This window comes from Homalodisca vitripennis, chromosome 4 (assembly GCF_021130785.1).
Source record: "Homalodisca vitripennis isolate AUS2020 chromosome 4, UT_GWSS_2.1, whole genome shotgun sequence".
Lineage (NCBI taxonomy): Eukaryota > Metazoa > Arthropoda > Insecta > Hemiptera > Cicadellidae > Homalodisca > Homalodisca vitripennis.
In genome coordinates, this window is record NC_060210.1 from 196,750,863 (window position 1) to 196,771,158 (window position 20,296).

General features: G+C 34.7%; 1 protein-coding gene across 1 annotated transcript; it reads right to left on the reverse strand.

The window, feature by feature from the left end:
• Window positions 1–1,358: 1,358 nt before the first annotated feature.
• On the reverse strand, window positions 1,359–16,278 carry LOC124360859 (major facilitator superfamily domain-containing protein 8). Its single transcript, XM_046814822.1, has 6 exons — window positions 16,059–16,278; window positions 12,756–12,855; window positions 5,655–5,789; window positions 4,603–4,712; window positions 3,106–3,278; window positions 1,359–1,684 (listed from the first exon to the last, which is right to left on the reverse strand). The coding sequence occupies exons 1-6, from the start codon at window positions 16,186–16,188 to the stop codon at window positions 1,409–1,411; spliced, it is 924 nt and encodes a 307-aa protein (XP_046670778.1). The 5' UTR covers window positions 16,189–16,278; the 3' UTR covers window positions 1,359–1,408.
• Window positions 16,279–20,296: the final 4,018 nt, after the last annotated feature.

Here is a 20,296-nt window from a genome sequence, read left to right on the forward strand (position 1 = left end):
GAGTCCTTCAGCATCAAAAGGTAGGAATATCGAAGTACACAGGAATCCACATCTGGCTATGGTCACAAAAGACGAACTCCACACAATCTAAAGCGGATCAAGAAGAAACCAGCCACACCTTGTGTGAGTTAAAAAAATCACATTATCTTTTAAAAGAGAAAAGGGTAACGGACATTTGCTTGGCCCAAAAACAATAAAAAAAATTGAGATCCAAATGCTCCAGAGCTACATTATGAAATGTCAGCCAGTACAATGATACGACCGCTCAAGTGATGTCATTACAATTTAGAGGGGTTAAGTAAAATATGTTGACCATCAAAAAAGCAGTATCCTGATTACACGTCGTCTATTTAGTGCAGACAGCCCGTTGAGTATCATACAGGGTGTCCAGTAAAAGAGTTGCAATACTTTGGGATTTTGTTCTACACATAAAAATGAACTAAAAAGTTCATATGAAGTTATGTCCTAAAGCCTTCAGTTTTCCGTCTATCTCTTTTTCTTACATCATTATAATTGGATGTTTTACATAAAAGAAAATTATGGTTTTTGGACATTATTATTGAAAAATATGTTGTATATATAATTTTGAATGTTTATACGTGCCTTAAGTTAAAATAGAGAAGAAATATACAACTTTTCGAACTCCATGGGTGATTGTGCTCTGTCACAGTAAAAATACTATGAGTTTTGATAAGTTTACGTTTTTTGTTGAAAACCGTTGTAATTTTTTCCTTAAAAAAGTATAAATTTCCAGCAGTTTGAGTTCAAAATGGTCAAAGCTAAATAAACAGCAAATGTTTACATATAACGCTGAGTATTTATGAAATTACGATAATTACAAATTACTTTTAAACAACAATATTTATAAAATTGTTAGACCTAATCGTCTCAAAATATACTGTAAATGTATATAATTAATTTTTTTATAAGAAAGAAGACAACTATTTACAAACATTTTCACTCAAAGTTATTCATTTTTAAGAATACACATTACAACTTTTTTCTAGCAACACATACTTTAAGATTATGCACATAAGTTTTTTTTAAATCATGACTTTATAGTACTTTGTACATTTTCCTCTTTTCACAAAATTAATAAACGTACACTGTACGTTTTGCACTGAAATTGTAGGAAACAAATTCTTCCCTGAGAAAGAAAATCACAATTACTCTCTCCAAACATATTATTTTGTAATTATAAGAATAATTATTTCACAATATTTTTACAGTAGCACAGCACAGAGAAGTTGAAAATTTTAAATTTTCATTTGTGTTTCAATTTTAAGGTGTTTAACCCTAACAAATATCTTTTCTTGTCCGATTGGCTGCACAGAAGTGGAATAATAATATCAAAACAATTATTACGAAAAATATAAATATTTATTAATTAAAACTACATGAGTCAATGTTATCTGGATACCAAATTCAGTGGAATCTCATTGTCGTCTGTACATTTGTCCGACTGGTTGGAGTCTGCTTGACGCGTCGCTCCAGTGCCTTGTAGGATGGCAGCACTGAGTCTCTTGACGACAAACTGCAGCCAGATCATTGCTACCAACATCATGGCTGTGGTGAATCCGAAGGTCCAGACTGGTCCGAGCCTGGTGTACACGTAGGAGACGAACACAGGCCCCAGAACTCGTGACAGACAGCCGGAACCGGTCATCAGACCCATCCACACACCCTGCACACCACACTCCATTAATACAAGGTACGAGTCTCCCGTAACACACTTCGCTGAGGTGGTGTTCAAAATTTCAAATCTATAGCTAATTTCGTTCTAGAGATGTCCTGCAGACAGAGAAACACATTTTTTTACATTCCTCGGCAAACAAAGAGATCTGTTACCGAGACACAGCTTTGGGGTCCAGATGCAGTTTTGTTGATTCATTACTAAGATTTAGGTGCTTATCTCCAGTTATTCTATGTTTCGATAAGCCATAAGCAGTACAGTATAATCAGCGTACATGATGACACTGCTATATGCTTCTACGAAACTTGGCAGATTATTTGTAAAAAAGACAAACAGTACTGGAATCAGAACTGATCCTTGGGGCATACCTCGAGTCATGTAAATTTTCAGATTCCATTGTATTTACTTGGCCAGCCTGCTATCTTACATTTAAGTAGCTTTTAAACAAGTTTAAGACTATTTGCTGGGTGCCTAGGATCTTAGTTTAGACAAGATGAGGTTGTGGCCAAGCAATCGAAGGCTCTTCTAAGATCTAAGAAGACGCTAGTGATAGTGTTCTCTTCCTCTAAGTTGTCCAAGAGATACTCAGCAAGATATATTTGTGCAGAAACTTTAGATCTCCGACTTCTAAACCCATGTTGGTTGTTTGAGAGATGATTTTTGGCATCCAAATGAGTTTACAGTTTGGAGAGCACAATCTTTTCAATTAATTTGGAGACGGTCCATAGCAGTGATATAGGGCGATAATTAGTGGCTTCATCCTTATCCCCTTGTTTGTCCTTGGGGTATAATTTAGAACTTATTTTTTTGTCTTAGAATTATGAAAGGTGTCTTATTATGTAATTAATAAACATCTAATTGCATTTTTTTATTTTAAATAATATTTTTATTCATTTTAACTCAAATTTTAGCACTGTATTGTTTAAATACTGAGAAAGGGTGAATTTAATAAGCAAATCCTTACTTTCAAGATTACATTGAAATCTGGAATTAAAGAGTTGAAAACTGCTCTTGACTTCTGTATCAGAGTACACTTATTTGAAACTGGAAATAAGTTATTAAATGGAAAACCTATATGCACATCTATTATGATACTATATTCATTTCATTTCATAACCTCATTGAACAGAAATAAACAAACGATTACTAGTCTCAACATCAATAAAAAAGCCTCAAAAAATAAATACAGGATAAAAGAATTTCAAACATTTGCCAACTTCAAAATGATGAGTATTTTGTACCTATTTTGGTAAAAGATTTTCTCTTTCTCTTATTCTTTAACGCAGTAATTATTGGCAACATTCATGAATGCAATACAAAAATCATAAAATTTGCAATAGTAGATGAGGATATAACTGATCTGTTAGATGTTTTACATAAACCTTTCATAAATTTCAAATCTTAAGACTTACCTGAGGTCTGGGGCCCAGTATCTTGGAGAATATAGTCTGTATGAGGGTGACCCCGATGGGGTACCCGATGCTGGTGAGCAGGAACCCTAGAAGGAACTGACTCACTGTCATGGCAGGCGTCACCAAACACCACTCCTGACTCACAGGACAGCCTAGCATCTCCGTCCCATTAACTGCAACAACGATAGTTAATACTCCAGTCAGACTATCTTTACTGGTATTACTGAGTATTGAGTTTTCAATCACAGTAAAACTTAGACAATTCAAACATTATTAATTAACATTATCAATGGTACTTTGATTTTTTAATTACCCAAGTTCCACTCTATTCCACACTTTCACTGCCACCTCCTAATTTTGACAACTTTCTTACATTGCCGTCCGTTTTAATGATTTTTAAATAAATATAATGTTTTTACCAATTACAAGAAAACCATGGAACTTACATTTTTTTAAAGCTGAGTTCTTCCTCATTCTACATAAATGCTAATGCATAAATATTTTTAAAACAGAAAGTCTTGTTTTGAAACTAAAAAAAATAAAAAGTTTGCAACAAAAAATCACAATGTATGGGTCTATAACATGAATATTTTTATTATATTATTTTTGCTATATTGCTACATTGTAATTACTGTCACTATAGCTACACATATTTACAACTGAAATTCACTTATGTTTAAATATTTTTTTAGTGTGGAGGCCTAACCCACTTGTCTCAGGACCATAATCAAAATACTCATCAGAAGCTAAAAACAATCAATAAACTATAAAATTCTGTAATAAACCAATTATTTATAAAACATAAGAATAAAAGTTTTTATTAGTCTTTTGCTCATATTTTTTATTTGAGTAATAAAAGTAATGTCAACAAGTCCATCGGTAGTAAAAAATCAGGACCATTATCTGCGTCATCTTAGAATAAAGCACCCCCAGAGGCATAGGAAGGAAGATGGGACATGGGTGTAAATTTTTCTGGGGACTGTGTATCAAAAAGTAACCAAATTATTCTACTTGTTAAATAAACTGTTTTTGAGCTAAAGCGGTCCACCATTCTTTATGAATTTGGAACTTCAGAAAACACATATTTACAAACTAAAAATGATAAACTTTCAAAGCTATTGAGAAGGCCATTGTGCCTTTGATTTCAAGTGGCACATCAACACTATTTTGCATTGTTTTACACACTAATACTTAACTATCAAGTTGTTTTATACTAAAATTTTAAAAGTATTAAATTTCTTGAATAATGATCTTATTGGTCTGTAATTCTTAAGAGAGTTCACTTCTGGCTGGTTTATACCTTCCAGTTTAGCAAAAATTTCTGTGCCACTTAAATTTGGTGGTAGCCCCTACTCCCAACCTTACCCATCCAGAATATCTTGTCACTTCGGAGCGCAAAGGTCCTTTGAGGACTAAATTCAGTTTCTAAACTTCTTGTACTAAGAGAACAAAAATTTAGTCTGTAATAAAAACACACAGTTGCTAGCAGAAACTCACCTGCAGGATATGCTATAACAGGTAGCGTGCTGCCCAAGGGAATGTAGACTGCTCTGCCCACTACCATCAAGAAAAATCCACCCCATAATAGTACATGGCACTCATTAAAACTGAAAAAAAAAAAATCAAATTACGTTAAATTCCACATAATACTAAACCATATTCAATACTCTTCCATTCATGATGTCTTTTTCAGACTTATAAATCTAACAACATAAAAATAAATTTATCAAAACCTTCATAGCAGTTCTACATAAGTTGTCATGTTTTAGGATTTTTTTAAAAGTGATATAACTTACTACGTTAGTTATTTTTTCAGTAATAATAATCTTTAGCAAATGTAATAAAAATCAGTTTAGGATTAATCGTTTTAAAAACACAAGAAACCAATGTTGCCCAAATACTATTTTCAGGCTGCAAAACAAGACTGCAGTGTTGCCAACGCGGAAAACAAATTTACCTTAAAAATAGTCATTCAATTCACGTTTTGAGTGTTTTAATTTACATTTTTATAATCCAGGTAAATATGGTTTCAAACAGTTTTACATAAAAAATAAATTGATATGGTTTTGCTCGAATTTTGTGGATACATCTACATCCTTCCATGAAGGGTTAATTTTATTATAATAAATTTTAATAAATAATAAATATAAAACCAATATCTAAACTCAATAGGTTTAATAAATATACAATATTACATTTTGGCTGTTACAGTGTTCTATTAGACTACAGATATAGTACCAAAACAGGTTGACGACAAATGGACTTTTTAATTTTCTTAGTAAGTTTAAAGGAAAATATTTCAAAGTTTTGTCTGTATAGATGTAAATAGTAATAAGAAATGTGGAGTATTTTTTTATTTTACATATTCTATCCACCAATGCTAGTATTGACAATAAAAGGTTGTGAAAAATTTACCAATAAATGAAATATAATTTCAATGTAACAGTTTAGGTTGAAAAATGACAGAGATATAAACAACATTTTTCCAGCCTCTATGTTAATGTTCAGCTGACAAGGAAACATGTACAACAGATCTGATGAGTACTCACAGTTTGCAGAGTGGGTTGATGAGTACAAACGAGACGCAGGCTATCACTCCTCCCGCAGAAAGCAACATGCCGATGTTGGACAGAGCTTGGGACTTGGTCCAGGCAAACTGATCCATGGTCAGAGAGGTGCCCAGTCTGTAAAAGAGCCCAGCCATCTTTGAACTTAACTTTCACTTGCATGCGTACAAAACAAATTTCATAATGTGAGGATTTAATGATAGGATAAATTTGTACGATAGCGAATAAGAAGACTTTTTACAGGAGGATAAACAAAACTGTTAGAAGGGAGAGATTGGCAATAAAGTCAGTTACTGCACAGAATTAAGAAGAAATCTAAAGGAAAACCTTTTAGTCCAAGAGTCAATTTGGATTTCATATAATCCAGGTTTACGTAAAATCAACTACCCCTAAGAAGAAACTAATATTGAGATCTTTTGTGAAAGTCAAAATGAAAGAGTATCAAAAGGGTTAAAAACACAAAATAATAAATGCTTGCATAGGTATTACGATTTTAGCTTCACATACTTAAAAGCAATTGTCAGATGACTAAATAATAGATACATCGGCGTTAGACGAAATAGAGAGTGAGTCAATCTGTTTTGTCATTGGATGATTTAAATTTGATTTGGTAAACATTGATAAAGGTTGATTTAAATGTACGAGGGTCGTCCACAAAGTAACCTCCGTTTTGAAATAAAAAATAAACCAGTTGAGATACAAAAAGTTTATTATATAAATGTTAAAACTACAGCTTTTCTCTACTTTTCTACATATTCACCATACAAATTCAAGCACTTATCACATCTTTTAACAGTTTTTGAAATTCCGCCTTTAAAAAAATCTGCCGCCTGAGAACGTAGCCAACCTGTCACAGCGTTTTGAAGCTCTTAATCACTTGCAAACCTCTGAGATGCAAGCCACCGCTTCATGTACGGGAAAAGATAGAAATCACTGGGAGCCAGGTCCGGACTGTAGGGGGGGGGGGGTCAAAAACGTCCCATTTGAACTTTTCCAAAAGTTCTGTTGTTCTTTGAGCTGTATTAAGGCGGGCGTTGTCATGGACAAACACAACACCAGATGTCAGAAGACCATGACGCTTGTTTTGAATCGCTCGTCGTAGCCATTTTAAGGTTTAACAGTAAAAGGTTTCAGGAAAATGATCCGAAAGTTCCGAGATTGTGAAGCGACGGTTCTTGCGAATTTTCTCATCCACTTTGTTCACCAAGTCATCACTGACGAGAGATGGCCTACCACCCCGGTCTTCATCGTGAACGTTCGTTCTTCCATTTTAAAAAAAACGAACCCATTGACGGACTACACCTTCCCTCATAATGTTTGGGCCATACACCGCACTCAATTCACGATGAATTTCAGCTACTGTGTAACTTTTCGACCACAGAAATCTTATTACACCACGCACTTCACACTTGGCGGGATTTTCTATCATGGCGCTCATGTTTTTACGTTGTAACAAAAGAACGTGCGATCGCACGATGCTCTCCCTTGCACAGCTAGAAGCGTACTGAACGGCTGCGCACACCGATGTGAGAATGGCGGCGCTACCCCCACTACTTATCGCGCCACGCCCAAACGGCGGTTACTTTATGGACGACCCTCGTATCAAAGTAAAAAACATATTGTTTGATTTTTTAATCTCTTTGCTACCCACCAATTTGACCTTCACCAAAATTCCAATGAACCGTGGCTAGCACATGTGCATGACCAACTATCTCTTCTCTACTCCACGATAGAGCACGTGGTACAGTCAGTGTCAAACAAATGTTGTGCTTACCTAACTTTTAACAAACCTTTTAATAAAAAAAAATACTTAACTTTGTAACAAAACTTAACAGGCCACCATTTTTATAGGGAGAGAGACATGTGAGCGAGTCTCGGTATAGGACAGGTAGACATACTAAGCAACAGCATCGGCTTTTTTACTGACTATAAGTGGTCGCGCCACGAGCTGGGTGCTGGTCGGTAGTGGGGGAAGGAGCCACAGACATGAATACTCCAAGTCCGCACAGTTCGCAACGGCTGGGTCCCTCAGTATTTCCTTCTTAGAGGACATTCTTCTATCACTTTTATGAAAAACTCGGTGGTATGTTTACACAATGCAAATTGGTTTTAAGCTCCTGAACTATAAATATCATACTATAATTATAACACTTGATTTAAGCATTGATAGTATAAAGGTCACTTGATACAAACTAAGGTTTCGGTCCAAGAACTGGAATACCTTCCAGCTGAACCCACCACTGGGTACAGCAAAAACCAATGTGTTGCTTAAATCTGGGCAACCTTATGGATGTCCAGTAGCGGCACATCATTAACCGCAAATGCCGAGATTCTGGGGTGCAAGGGTAATTCGATAGGTTTAGTCTACTGTGGGAGATGGCTATTAAAGTTGGTGGGGTTCTTTCACTAAGTATCAAAGGTTCTTGATAGCCTAGACACAAGGGTGTGCCACCCCTACCTGCATTGACTGGAGAGGCTGGTTCAGAACTGGCATCCCCTTCTTCTGGGGGACATGACTTTGAGATTAGTGTCCTAAATTCTTCCTCATGGATCTCGATAGGAGACGGGCCCTACCCCCTAACCTTACCAATCCTGAATATCCTGTCACTCCGGAAGCAGCGCTAAGGTTCTTATAGGACTAGGTACAATTTATAAGCTTCTTGTCCTAAGAGAACATAACAGAACGATGATTTGGGGCCAGAAAGAAGCAATCCTGAACATGCGTGGGCGGTGGATCTACCAAGAGGAAAGCCCAGCTAGATGTACTGTACTAGATGTACTAGAAAAAAACAATATGTTGACTGTAAATGCTGGTAAAACCGAAGAAATATTTTTCTCTTTGGACAACAACAGCACAAAGAGTTCTGTTAAACTTTTAGGAATTCACCTGGATAGCAAACTAAGCTGGGATAATCATACTAGTCAATTATGTGTTAAGTTATCTAGAGTTATATATTTGTTACGTAAATTAAGTCTCTGTGTTAGTAAAAAAATGTTAATTATGTCATATTATGCTTTTTTTCATTCTATATTATCATATGGTATAAATCTATGGGGGAACAGCTGTGGGGTTCAGAGAGTTTTGATATGGCAAAAAAATGGCATTAAGGGTTATCAAAAATACTGGTAGTAGAGAACACTGTCGTCCTATTTTTAAAGAATATAAAATAATGACTGTTATAAACATGTATATTTTCTCCGCTCTAGTCAATGTTAGGGAAAATATTGATAATTACCAGCTAAGACAGGACATACACAATTATAATACGAGATCTAAGTATAAGCTAGAATTACCATTTGTAAGGCTCAAGAAAGCCCAGGTCAGCCATTATTGCATGAACATTGCACTTTTTAATAAACTGCCAAAGGAATGTTGGTACCTTGAACTAAATAAATTTAAATTATTACTCAAAGGTTTGGTTGGCAGAAAATCCATTTTATAATATTGAGGAGTACATGACATGTGACACGAACGCTTTAGCAGGATCAATTTTACAAACTTGATAATAACTGTTAATTTATTTTATGTAATATTTTATAATGTCTGTGTTATATGTGCTATTTATTTTTGTGTGTATCTATATGTTTATTTATGATATTGAACAATCTTGTTTGCAGATAATAACAAAATGTAACTGACGATGCCTATTGTAATCACTGTATTACTTAATGGAAAATAAACGATCTTGTATCTTGGCTCCAAATGAAACAGATACGAAATATGTTTGCATCCTGTTAAAAGGATTTTTAAAACAGACTGTAATTCTGAACACAAGTATGAGTAATAATACTAAGTATAATACACTATGATGCCTAAGAGGGAAAACCATTTGCTGCATTACACAAAGACAGGGTAGGAGTAAATGTTGACTCTTCATAGAAGGAATAAAATTAAAGATATGAACCCAAAATTTGGAAAAGTAGTGAAAACATAATAAGATCTTATATAAAACCAAAAATACTTCAAAATTTCATAAGTAGAACCCACTCCCTTGGGTATTCAAGGTGGTTGAAAGGTCCTTAAGGAAACAGGGTATAAGAATTTTCCAAATCTTTGTTGGCCTAACTAGACACAGAACTAGAAACAGGCAAAAACAACAGGCGCTTGTTGAAACTAGAATCGTTTGTGCTGTAAATGTACCCAGCACACCCAGATATATTCTTAAACAACACAATGACTCTCAAAGAACGATTTCTTCAATGGTGTTATAATCATGGACAGAAATTTATGAACACTTTTAAATACCAAATATACCCAATACTTAACGGATTCACTGAATACCTTAGCAAGAACTGAAGTCTAACCAATTAATGATGTAAATATTGAGAATAGCTCCATTTCACGTTCCGCTCAGTGCAGTGTCTGGAATCTGACCCTGTCACAGACTTGACTCCTGACACCTGGAGTCTACATCTGTTTGAAGAGATAAAAAAAAACCAATGCGGAGTCACAGTATGGTTTTAAGTAGTTCATCTAGAATGAACCAATGATAAAAAAAGGCCCAATCCTGTTCCCTTCCTCTTCTGACTCCATCTTGTTTCTGCCGTGACGATCGCCATTTGCTATTGGCCTCTGGTCCGTCGTAGGTGGTTGGTCGACAAATGCAGACCTGTTGTGACCTGTATTCTGTAGTTCAGTGCTAATTAGTAGTGTTGAGTTTAGTTTTGTATTAAGTGCACGTTTTAGAGGTAGTGAAGTTGACACACGATATGGTGGTTGTGATTCCTGACTTAGGCGTGTCACAACGCTCTGGTAGGATTTGTAACCAAGTTACAAGTTTTAACCTAGTTTGTAATCACGTGTTAGGTTAGTTACTTACCTGAAGAAGAGATCAGATTGCAGATCTCGAAACTTAGTGTTACTAATTTTTTGTATCACTGAACGATGGCAAATGTCCGGAAAAATCCTGTTTCCTTCAGATAAAAAAAGTTGGTGACAAAGACATTTAAAACAAACTCTTTGCATTGTTTTACCATCAGAGACACCTTGGCTACAGAATACGCAACAGCCATCCAGTGCAATCTAGATGAAGAAGTGCACAATGATGAGACGATGGGACAATGAGAACACCTCTATTAATTTTTATCTTGATTCAAGATTGCAAGAGCAATAATTGAGCCAAATTTAAATTTTTTGTCTTTACGGTTTTCAAAAACATCTAAAAAATATATACAGACAGATACTAAGCATTTTGACCCATGTTATATAATATTTTTGTTTACCTTGAACCAAACTATAAATCTCCACAAGATCTCAGGAGAGTTCGTAAACATCCTGTAGAAAATTAAGAAGATGTATCTGAAAAAAGTAACTATAACTGACATGGACTCTGTAACTACCACAGTATATAGTATGACAAAGTTATATCTGAAAAATGTAGTTAAATGGGTTTCTTAGATTGAATCTGGTGAAAATTTTGATTACAGTCTTAAAAATGTTTATATTCTATACTACCATGAATTTCTTATAGATTTTAAACTGTTTGCACAATAAAATTGCAAAAACTAAATTAATTTATTTACAATTCTTACCCATATCACAGGCTTTGACAAACATTATTCAGAGCTCACACATGCAATACAAAAATCCATACATTCATGCACATCCAATTTCTAAATATCCTGAAGTGGATATCCTACACGTGTTGTCATTGGACTGTAGAGGACTAAAACAGAACTTGGAAGAAATTGGTCTTGGTAAAACAGGAATTAATCAAAAATAATAAATATTACAAAAAGAAGCGAGCTAATATTAAAGTCCGAGACTACAGGCATCATGCTGATACAAGAGCCATGCTACGAGCAGATTTACAATGAATGACCCCGCAATCTGGATTTTCTTTAAAATCGATACAGGAATTTTCCCCCAGCCAATGAAATCAATCAGCCACACAGTTTTAGTGGAGGTCAATATGGGTAATAGTTTTTTCTCATATTATAATGTTTAGCTTCGTAAACTTGAAATTGATCATCAGAAATACAAATATTAGCCATATCACCTTGAGACATATACCATATAGACCTTCAGGTCTAGAGCAAAATACGAGTTTATCCCAGATCATAGACTAAAGTTTTTTTGGAAAAAACCTACATATACGGAGAATAAATTTATTTAATATACCACGAAAATAAAAACAGAAATGGCCAAAAGTTAAAGAAAATGCTCAAAGATTATTTACTCAACAAAGCACTTTTACTCTATTGATAAAATTTCCACCTCCCTCTAATTTTAAAATTTATTTTATGAATTGAGGTTGTAAATATTGAAAATATTAATTTCAATTGTAATTATTTTTAGTTTAGTAGAGTAAATAAATTTGATGCTATTCAATGTATACACATGTACGTAAAAATGAATAAAGATTTTTTAATTGAATATGTACTTAAACAATGCAAATTGACTCTTAGACTATAAAATTTAGTTGTTTGTTTTTCAGATTAGAATACATTCTTTTAGGTTAGGCCATGTGCTTCTTTGATTGGGTAGTTATCATTTAATTAGTCTAGCTAACAACTAGTGCCTAAGATACTCATTTGTTCAAACAGATGTAAAGATTATTATGAATGAGGAGATTAACTGATAAATGAAAATATAATAGTTGGAAGATTGCATGCACTGCTATTGTATCTAAATGATGCAAACAAATCTCCTACAATTAGGTTATTCTGGATTTTCTGTGAAGTTGATATTTAATAATATTTTTGTATCTAATGTTAGGTTGGCAATTTTAACTGGAATTTATATAATCTGTATTCTAGTAGATCACAAAGAAATCGTACAAAAAACTTTACGTTTACATTTAAATTAATTTTAAAAACCCAAGTTAGCAAATTACTTATAAAACAGTGTGCATTTTAGAATCTCTGATAGATCCTCCCACAGCCTAGATATAATTAATGGGCATTAAGACTGAAAATTTTGAACTTTTGTTAATTTTATGTGAAACATTTATATTACAAACAAATAAATGAAATTCCAACAACATCGGCCCACACTATTTGGCATGAAAAACATTTAAAGAAAAAACCAATACCTTTTAAGGAAGAACAGTTCCCAAATAAATTACTTAAATCCATACTCACGTCTCAAGGAGTACAAAATTGAAGACCAAAATGAAGAAAGCAATTATCATTGTCCAAGCACACAAAAAGTCAGGTTTGCAGCACTTCCATGCAGCTCTTTCTGAACAACAATAATATTACCAGTTATAAAAAAAGTTGAATTACTTTTATTTTTTTATATTTATTTACATTTATTTTAAGGCAAATTCTTTGGATAATAAATTGGTTAGTTTATGCTTGGCCTTCATTAATTATTTTTATCGTACAACAAAAACCTATTGTGCTGTTAACTTGGTCATAAATTAAATATCATTTTAGGCAACGGGGAACAACTATAACAGTTTTTACATGGTATCAAAGCTAACATAACAATGTAAACTATTTTTTTGTCCCAGAAACAGGCTCTCCATCAACAAGTGTACCCCTTCATTTTAACCCTTCGCACACCACTAATAAATCCATTAAATTTCCTATAACGCCAAGACAATTTAACAAATTTTGTTTCTTTAAGTTCGAAGTTAATATTTATTATAACTAAATTATAAAAGGTAAAACAAAAAAAGCAAAAAACGGGGCATTTTACTCAAAATTAGCGTATTTATTGATAAAAATAAAGAAAGAACTTTTTATTTCTAATAAATTTTAATTTCATTGTAAAATGTAACTAAACTGAACAGTTTAATTACATTTTAATATAAAACAAGATAACAATTTCAAACTAATCACAAAACTACTACACAATGAAGAATAATAATGAGATATGCAGTAGACGCGCACTCATGACAACAGAGAAAGCAGTAATACACGCCACAGATATGTTTGGTTATGGCTCTGTAGGAGATGCAGAACTGCCGAGCAGGTGGTCAGGGTTAGACAAAGGGCGCTCCCCTCCCCCTACCACATAGTGAAGGTCGTTTATAAATACTGCCTTGCAACCGCAATAAGCACGGAGCGTGCAATGGGTTTTTCGAAGGCCTTTAGTGAACTAAAAAAAATCTCCAAGAGACATAATCTATAATATCAGATATAACTGTATTTGTCGTTTTGGTCAAAGTCTACGACGGGGGAAGGATTAATAAACAGGTTATTAGGCATCATCACGGTGAAATAAATTATATTCCTTAATATAATATAAAAACCTGTTGTCACAACAAAATCAAGCCTAAGGTAAGCTACTAGTATCTATAAAATACACATAAAAGTTATCTTTTATCTAGATGGGAGACTCAACAATTGAGAAAACGATGATGAGCAGAGAGTAGACCATCAGTATGTAATAATAACCATATAGATCACTCAGGGCAATATATTCAACCAGTCTTCCTACCTGATTACAGCATAAAGCCTCTCAGGACCAAGGTAACAAGTTGGTTAAATGCAACAAAAGAAGTAGCCAAAAGAACACTATCCATACTATCAAGTAAATTTTACTTGTCATCATGCTGCATCAAAGTATTGTCAAATTAATTAAATTTGGAGATATTTTGCCCAAAGGAAATCTATCTTAAGTGAACAGTGATGTTAAACCAACATTCCGCAAAGCTTTTTTTTTGGAAATGAAGTGTTTATCAGCTTCTAATTATTGATCTTTCCGACCAGCTGCATATGATAATGAACTAAATAAAGCAGAAGATTGTATTTTGAGGCTCACTCTCTGATTAGGCATCGTAATAGGCATTAGATAGTTATAATTTATTGGTCAATAATAGTATATCAATGGTAACAATAGAAAGAAAGTAAGAACACAATAAAAAAGAAAGATCTTAAACAAGAGCCCTAAGGTACTCCAGACTTTGTTGTAGAACCCTTTGACATGACACTTCTTTAAGTAATCCTATATGTACAGATTCTGAGGAAAATATTACACCAAATCGATCCAAAATGAAAATGTGAACATTTTATTATTTATTAAACACCTATCTGAAATCATGACGGAGAATGTCTAATTGATCTCAACAACACATCCAGCAACAAAAATGAAGTACAACTAGTTTTTAGCTGAAACGAATAAGAAAAGGCGTACCAATGAAAGTAATAAGTTTTAAACATTCTTTGAAAGCAAAATAGATCTTATCAAAGATGCAGAACAGAATTTGTCTGAGGTTCAAAAGAAGGATCACCTTTACGTTGAAGAATCAACCTCAAAAATTGCTATTATTTTATGGAATCAACATAGGCTATTTAAATAGCCCAACTGAATATTTTAAGTATTTAGAATAGTTTTAGTTTCATTTTGATTTTATTAATAATATGATTTTGCAGTTTTAATTTTTATTATCTAGGACAAAACCTACTGCCGAAGTAATTTAAAATGTCAACCACGAGGCTTGCTTATAATATTTGTTTCATAAATTCAGCTAATTTTAATTTCAATCCATACTTATATGAGTGGTAATGTGGTGAATATTGCTATTACCATGTGATCTGTCTGTGGTCTTTATACTACACGAAATGAACCACTCAAAGACAATATCTCACTATAACCAAGTTTCACAACTATAGTCCATGTTTGATCGATATTTCTAATTACCTAGTATGGTCCACATATTCCTAATATGGACCAAAATCCGTAACAAAGGTAGTACCTGTGTTATGATGGAGTTTACTAAATATGAATGTAACTAAAGCAGATGTTAAGATTATTAGCATCATGACGACTCTGTCTTAAATCTATTTGTTAATAATGGAAAAGCATAAGTTTTTACCGATGATGCACGGAAGAAAGTTAATAGTAATAGTATTCTCACTAAAGTTTTTTACTACTCTACTAAACTAGATGACCATCTCATTCAACACAATGTGGTTTGAATAAATAGGACTGAAAGTCAAGCATTATTACTAATGGATAGGAAAATCTTCTTTCTACGGAAAATTGGAATGTTGTCTACTGGTTGAGACAGATTGCAGTGCAATAAAAAATGTCGAAATTTTATGTACCTTTACGCGTTCCTTCCAAATCAGTGGACTGTAAGAAGGAGGATTCAAGGTAAGCCTAATTTTCCTATCCATTAGAAATAATCATTCGATAGTGTTTCTAAGTTAGTCTAAGTCCTTTTCCTAGGATCTAAAAAGATAAAGAAGAAAGTAAAGTCATGAAGGCAAGGAGGCAAGGAGGAATAAAAAAATTCTACTTTGATATACTCAACTTGCAGATACAAACTTCCGGCAAATAGGAAAGACAGAAATTTTAAATAAAACAGAAAACAATTTACATTGCAAACGATACTTGCCTTTTTATAACTGGTGTTGCTTCAGTCTATAAGATCTACATTACAAGAAAAATCTGTACTATAAAGATAAATAAAGCAATGACAATGTCCATACCCGACTCTGCCCCGCTGAGGACCATAGCCTCCCTCGCAGCGATTGGTCTCTCGACGAAGAACACTGGTGAGAAGAGAGCAGCGTTAATTATTCCCAGAAGGACATTGATCCAGCCGGCGGCAGTGTACATGTTCAGCGTTATCCAGCCTCTCAACAGAGTCTTCCCTTTCTCTCCCAGCGGAGTAACTATAGCTTGCAAACCTGCACAAACAATACAACCCTAACAGTACCCCCCCCCCCCCACCCCCCCCCCCCCCCACCCCCCCCCCCCCCCACCCCCCCCCCCCCCCACCCCCCCCCCCCCCCACCCCCCCCCCCCCCCACCCCCCCAAAGCTTTTACAGCTCATAGAAACTCACAGAGGGCTTTTTTTATAGAAATGTTCTCATCAACAAAACCAGCAGGTGTTGTTATCAATCTCTCCCATGTTGCAAAGTAGGGCGATATATAAGTGACATCACCTTCTTCACATTATTTGTGACCCGTTAGCTGATTTGACTGGTCGTTTAGCAGTTCCAAGTGTGGTCAACTTCAGAATTTCCACTAGCACTCGTTTGCACTGGACGGGCGGCTTTGTTCCAAGTGTTAAATTGTGTCTTGTGGAAATCTATCATGTATCACACTTGCCAGGATGTAGAAGCCTTGGCAACTGGTGGTCTGCCGGGAATTGACTTACCTCCATGATTGTGTTCATAACAATCAGACGAAGACAAACATGGAACTTTTCTTTGAGACCACATTGGATTAAGTCACTGAATGTTGGACCTATATCACTTAATTATTGAACGAATTTATTATCTTTTAACTTATTGTTGATAATTTGTTACCAATATTGTTACTTTTTTGATTCGACAACAAACAGCAATTGTGTTCCATTGTTCACCTTTAAGCACAGATTCGATTTTTGGTCACTTAAATCTGTGGCTCAATCCTCTGGATACCTAGGATAACAAAAACTATCACTAACTGAAGATTTTCACGGGTAGTTGCTAGTTTCGATAGGTCTAGTCTACTGCAGAGAATAAGCTGTTGGAGATGGTGGGGCTCTTTTATGTATTCAAAGGCAGTTGCTATTTTCTAAATATATTGGCACATGCCCCCTGCCCGCTTTTGACTGGAGAGACAAGGTACAGGCTGGCCTCCCCCTTTCTTCCAGGAAGGAGACATAAACTGAGATTTGGTGCTCATAATACTTCCTCATGGGATCTCAACAGGGTACTCGTAAACCTTACCCATCCTATCACTCCCGGAAACCAGCGGAAAGTTTCCTTTTAGGAATAAGTGGCAATGAGATGTTTCTGAGTTCCTTGAGCTAACAAAAGTATTTCTTTTCTGAGAGTTTATTATTTCATGTAAAGACTGTATGTTCATCAGAAGCATCTGTCTCTGAGAATGTGAGAATGGACTTGACATTTTACATGCAACTTCATGTGAATTCTGTTTTAAGGCTACGGCACTGTAGTCTTGGTAATACTCCTGCCTTATTGTAATTGGCTATAACACCAGTTGATTGAGAAGAAAAAGAACTTATTAAACAACGCCTTTTCACACAGGGAGATAGTTCTGTTTATATTTCATTAGAATTCTCTTACAGCACTACAGATAAATTTTTATCAACAATGAAATCTCTAGACTCATGGCATCTAATGTGGTTAACAGAATCTAAAACGATGGGCTCTAAGTCACATGACAAAACTTACATAAATTTTATTCTTTTGTTTCAACCCACAATTTTAGTGAAAACCATTCCATTTTCATGAAAAACCTAACTTTTAAAATCACTAAAACACTTTAACTACAACTTTATGTCTACCTGTGTAACATGAGATTCAATTGCAGGACTACCAAAGGTTGGGCAGGTGAGATGGCGTTTACGAAGATAGTCCCCTCATGAGTTAACAATCTGAATGCGAGGATTCGACAAATCTAACCCAAAGCGGCAAGTTGCCCCATTTGTACCCAATAACAGATTTTTGCGCACGCCAGGGAGTCATATTTTTTCTAACGACCTTAGGGAACTACCGAAGAGTTTCCTGGGTTGTGAAACAAATAAAAGAACACACATTCATAATTGTTTACAATTATTTCTAAGTAAAACGTTAATGAAGTTAATACTACACAAATTCTACCAGATACACCAGACTTACTTATATTTACATTGGTTCTTACATAAAAAAAAACACATCAGAGTGAAAAAAAAGTAAAAACAAGTACTACAGATACACATGGATATCCCGTAGGTCGACGATAATATCCAGAAGTATGATAGGGTCAGTCTATGACTAGCCCAAATTAAATACATTAGCTCTAAGTGGTTTAGTTTCTCAACATATCAACACTTTTATAAAGGTAAAAGACAGCTTTGTTAGATGAATATTTTATACAACCTACTGACACACAAAACTGAAATTTTCAAACCAAAAATAATTTTAAACTATGGGAATGGGGGGGGAAAATTGATTTAATACGGAATGTTAGAGGTTTGAATGTTATGAATCGAGGTATTCTCATTGTCTCATTAATTGTTCACCTGATGAGACAATGAGAATACCTCTTTATCTAGTTTTTACACAATGACGATGGTTACTGGGGTAAACCAGACAGAGGCTTCATTGTGGTTCTAGGAGTCTCTGATGTATGAAAACAAATAAAGAGTGGTCTGGTGGTCGGTTTTTTTTTGGAACTCTTCCCAGTTGGAAATGGACTTTATAATCCAGGAGTCATGTTTGTGACAGCGTCAGATTGCAGAAACTGTACTGGGCTGACATGGTTTAAAAAAAGAGATAAACTCATACAATTTCCAAAAATAATTGTAGTTTTTTAAAGTATTTGAATGAAAGTAATACTCACTCAATTCTACACCTTTTGTTGCCTTTTAAACATTCTTTATGATTAGATATTAAATTTTCTTAGTTCTAATACTTTATATAGTATTAAAATTTTGTTTGAAGCCTATAATACAAAACCACTTTAAATATGGCTAGCATTCTAATATGTTTCACTTTGTCCATGGCTACAAAAGAAAAATCGGTTTGTTTTAGTATTTGTGTTTATGAACTCCAAACTAAAGCATAGGAAAGATTCCTCTATGCAGTTGCAAAACAGGAAGTAGTAATCTTCAGGAGCTAGTGAGAAGTATTAGAAATAAAAATCAGGCTTATTCAGTTCATTTTAAAGGTAGACATTTCATATGTGCCCTGAAAACTCTCTAAAACTAATTTAAGATAATTTTTTCCTTTCAAAACACGTTAGGTGCAATCTTAGAAATAAAGTTTTGAAACAATTTTTAAATTTTTTGTTGGAATTTTTGTGTTTTATTATTTCATTTTGAAAAATAAATATTTAAATACACCCCACCACCAAATTAAAAAACTAGAAAAATTTTTATTTATTTTCTCATACCAGATCAAAGACCATTATTTCTTAACACCAGGGTTGCTACTGTAGTCTAATAATGAAATTCCCTGACTTTTTTCGACTCAAACTCAGAACCCCAGGTTTTTTTGGCAATTAATGGGTGGAAAAAAAAGCGTGTGGAGGCTAACAGGGTGGCAAATATAAAAAAGGCAAAAAATACAGTGAACACATTTTAATAACGTACAAAAAGATTGACTTAAATGATCTTTATACAACATAGAAACGTAAAATATCGCCGCTCGTCTGCAGGCTTGAACTCGGCACGGCGGCAGTAAGGTATATTTTGGTAAAGGGATTTTATATTTTTTTCCTGACCACGTCGAAATTTCCCTGACTTTTTGAGGGGGGGGGGGGGGGGGGGGGGTGGGGGGGGGGGGGGGGGGGGGGCCGGTGACTGGGGGGGGGGGGGAGGGGGGGGGGGGGTGGGGGGGGGGGGGGGGGGGTGGGGCGGGGGGGGGTTTGGGAGACGTCCCCCTGAACCCTGTAGCATCCCTATACACACAGCTCAATTGATAATCTATTTTAGTTTTTCATTTATTTATTTGCCACATAATCTTACAACAATGGTAACGTTGGTAATGGCAAATTGTCAAAATTTAACATGTCACTTTTCAATTTGCTCTCCAACTTTATAAGAGCATGTATGTGTCTGAAACATAATGTATAGATAATTATAAGCCCAAAATTGTTGTATATAAAAAACATTTAAAAACCATTATCATATTGCTTGAAAATGGTCCAGCACTTTAAACGTTAAACTAAAAGTAGTTTGCACTTGGAGGATTAAAGTAGCAAATGTTCAGTTTACATGCAAGGCACAGT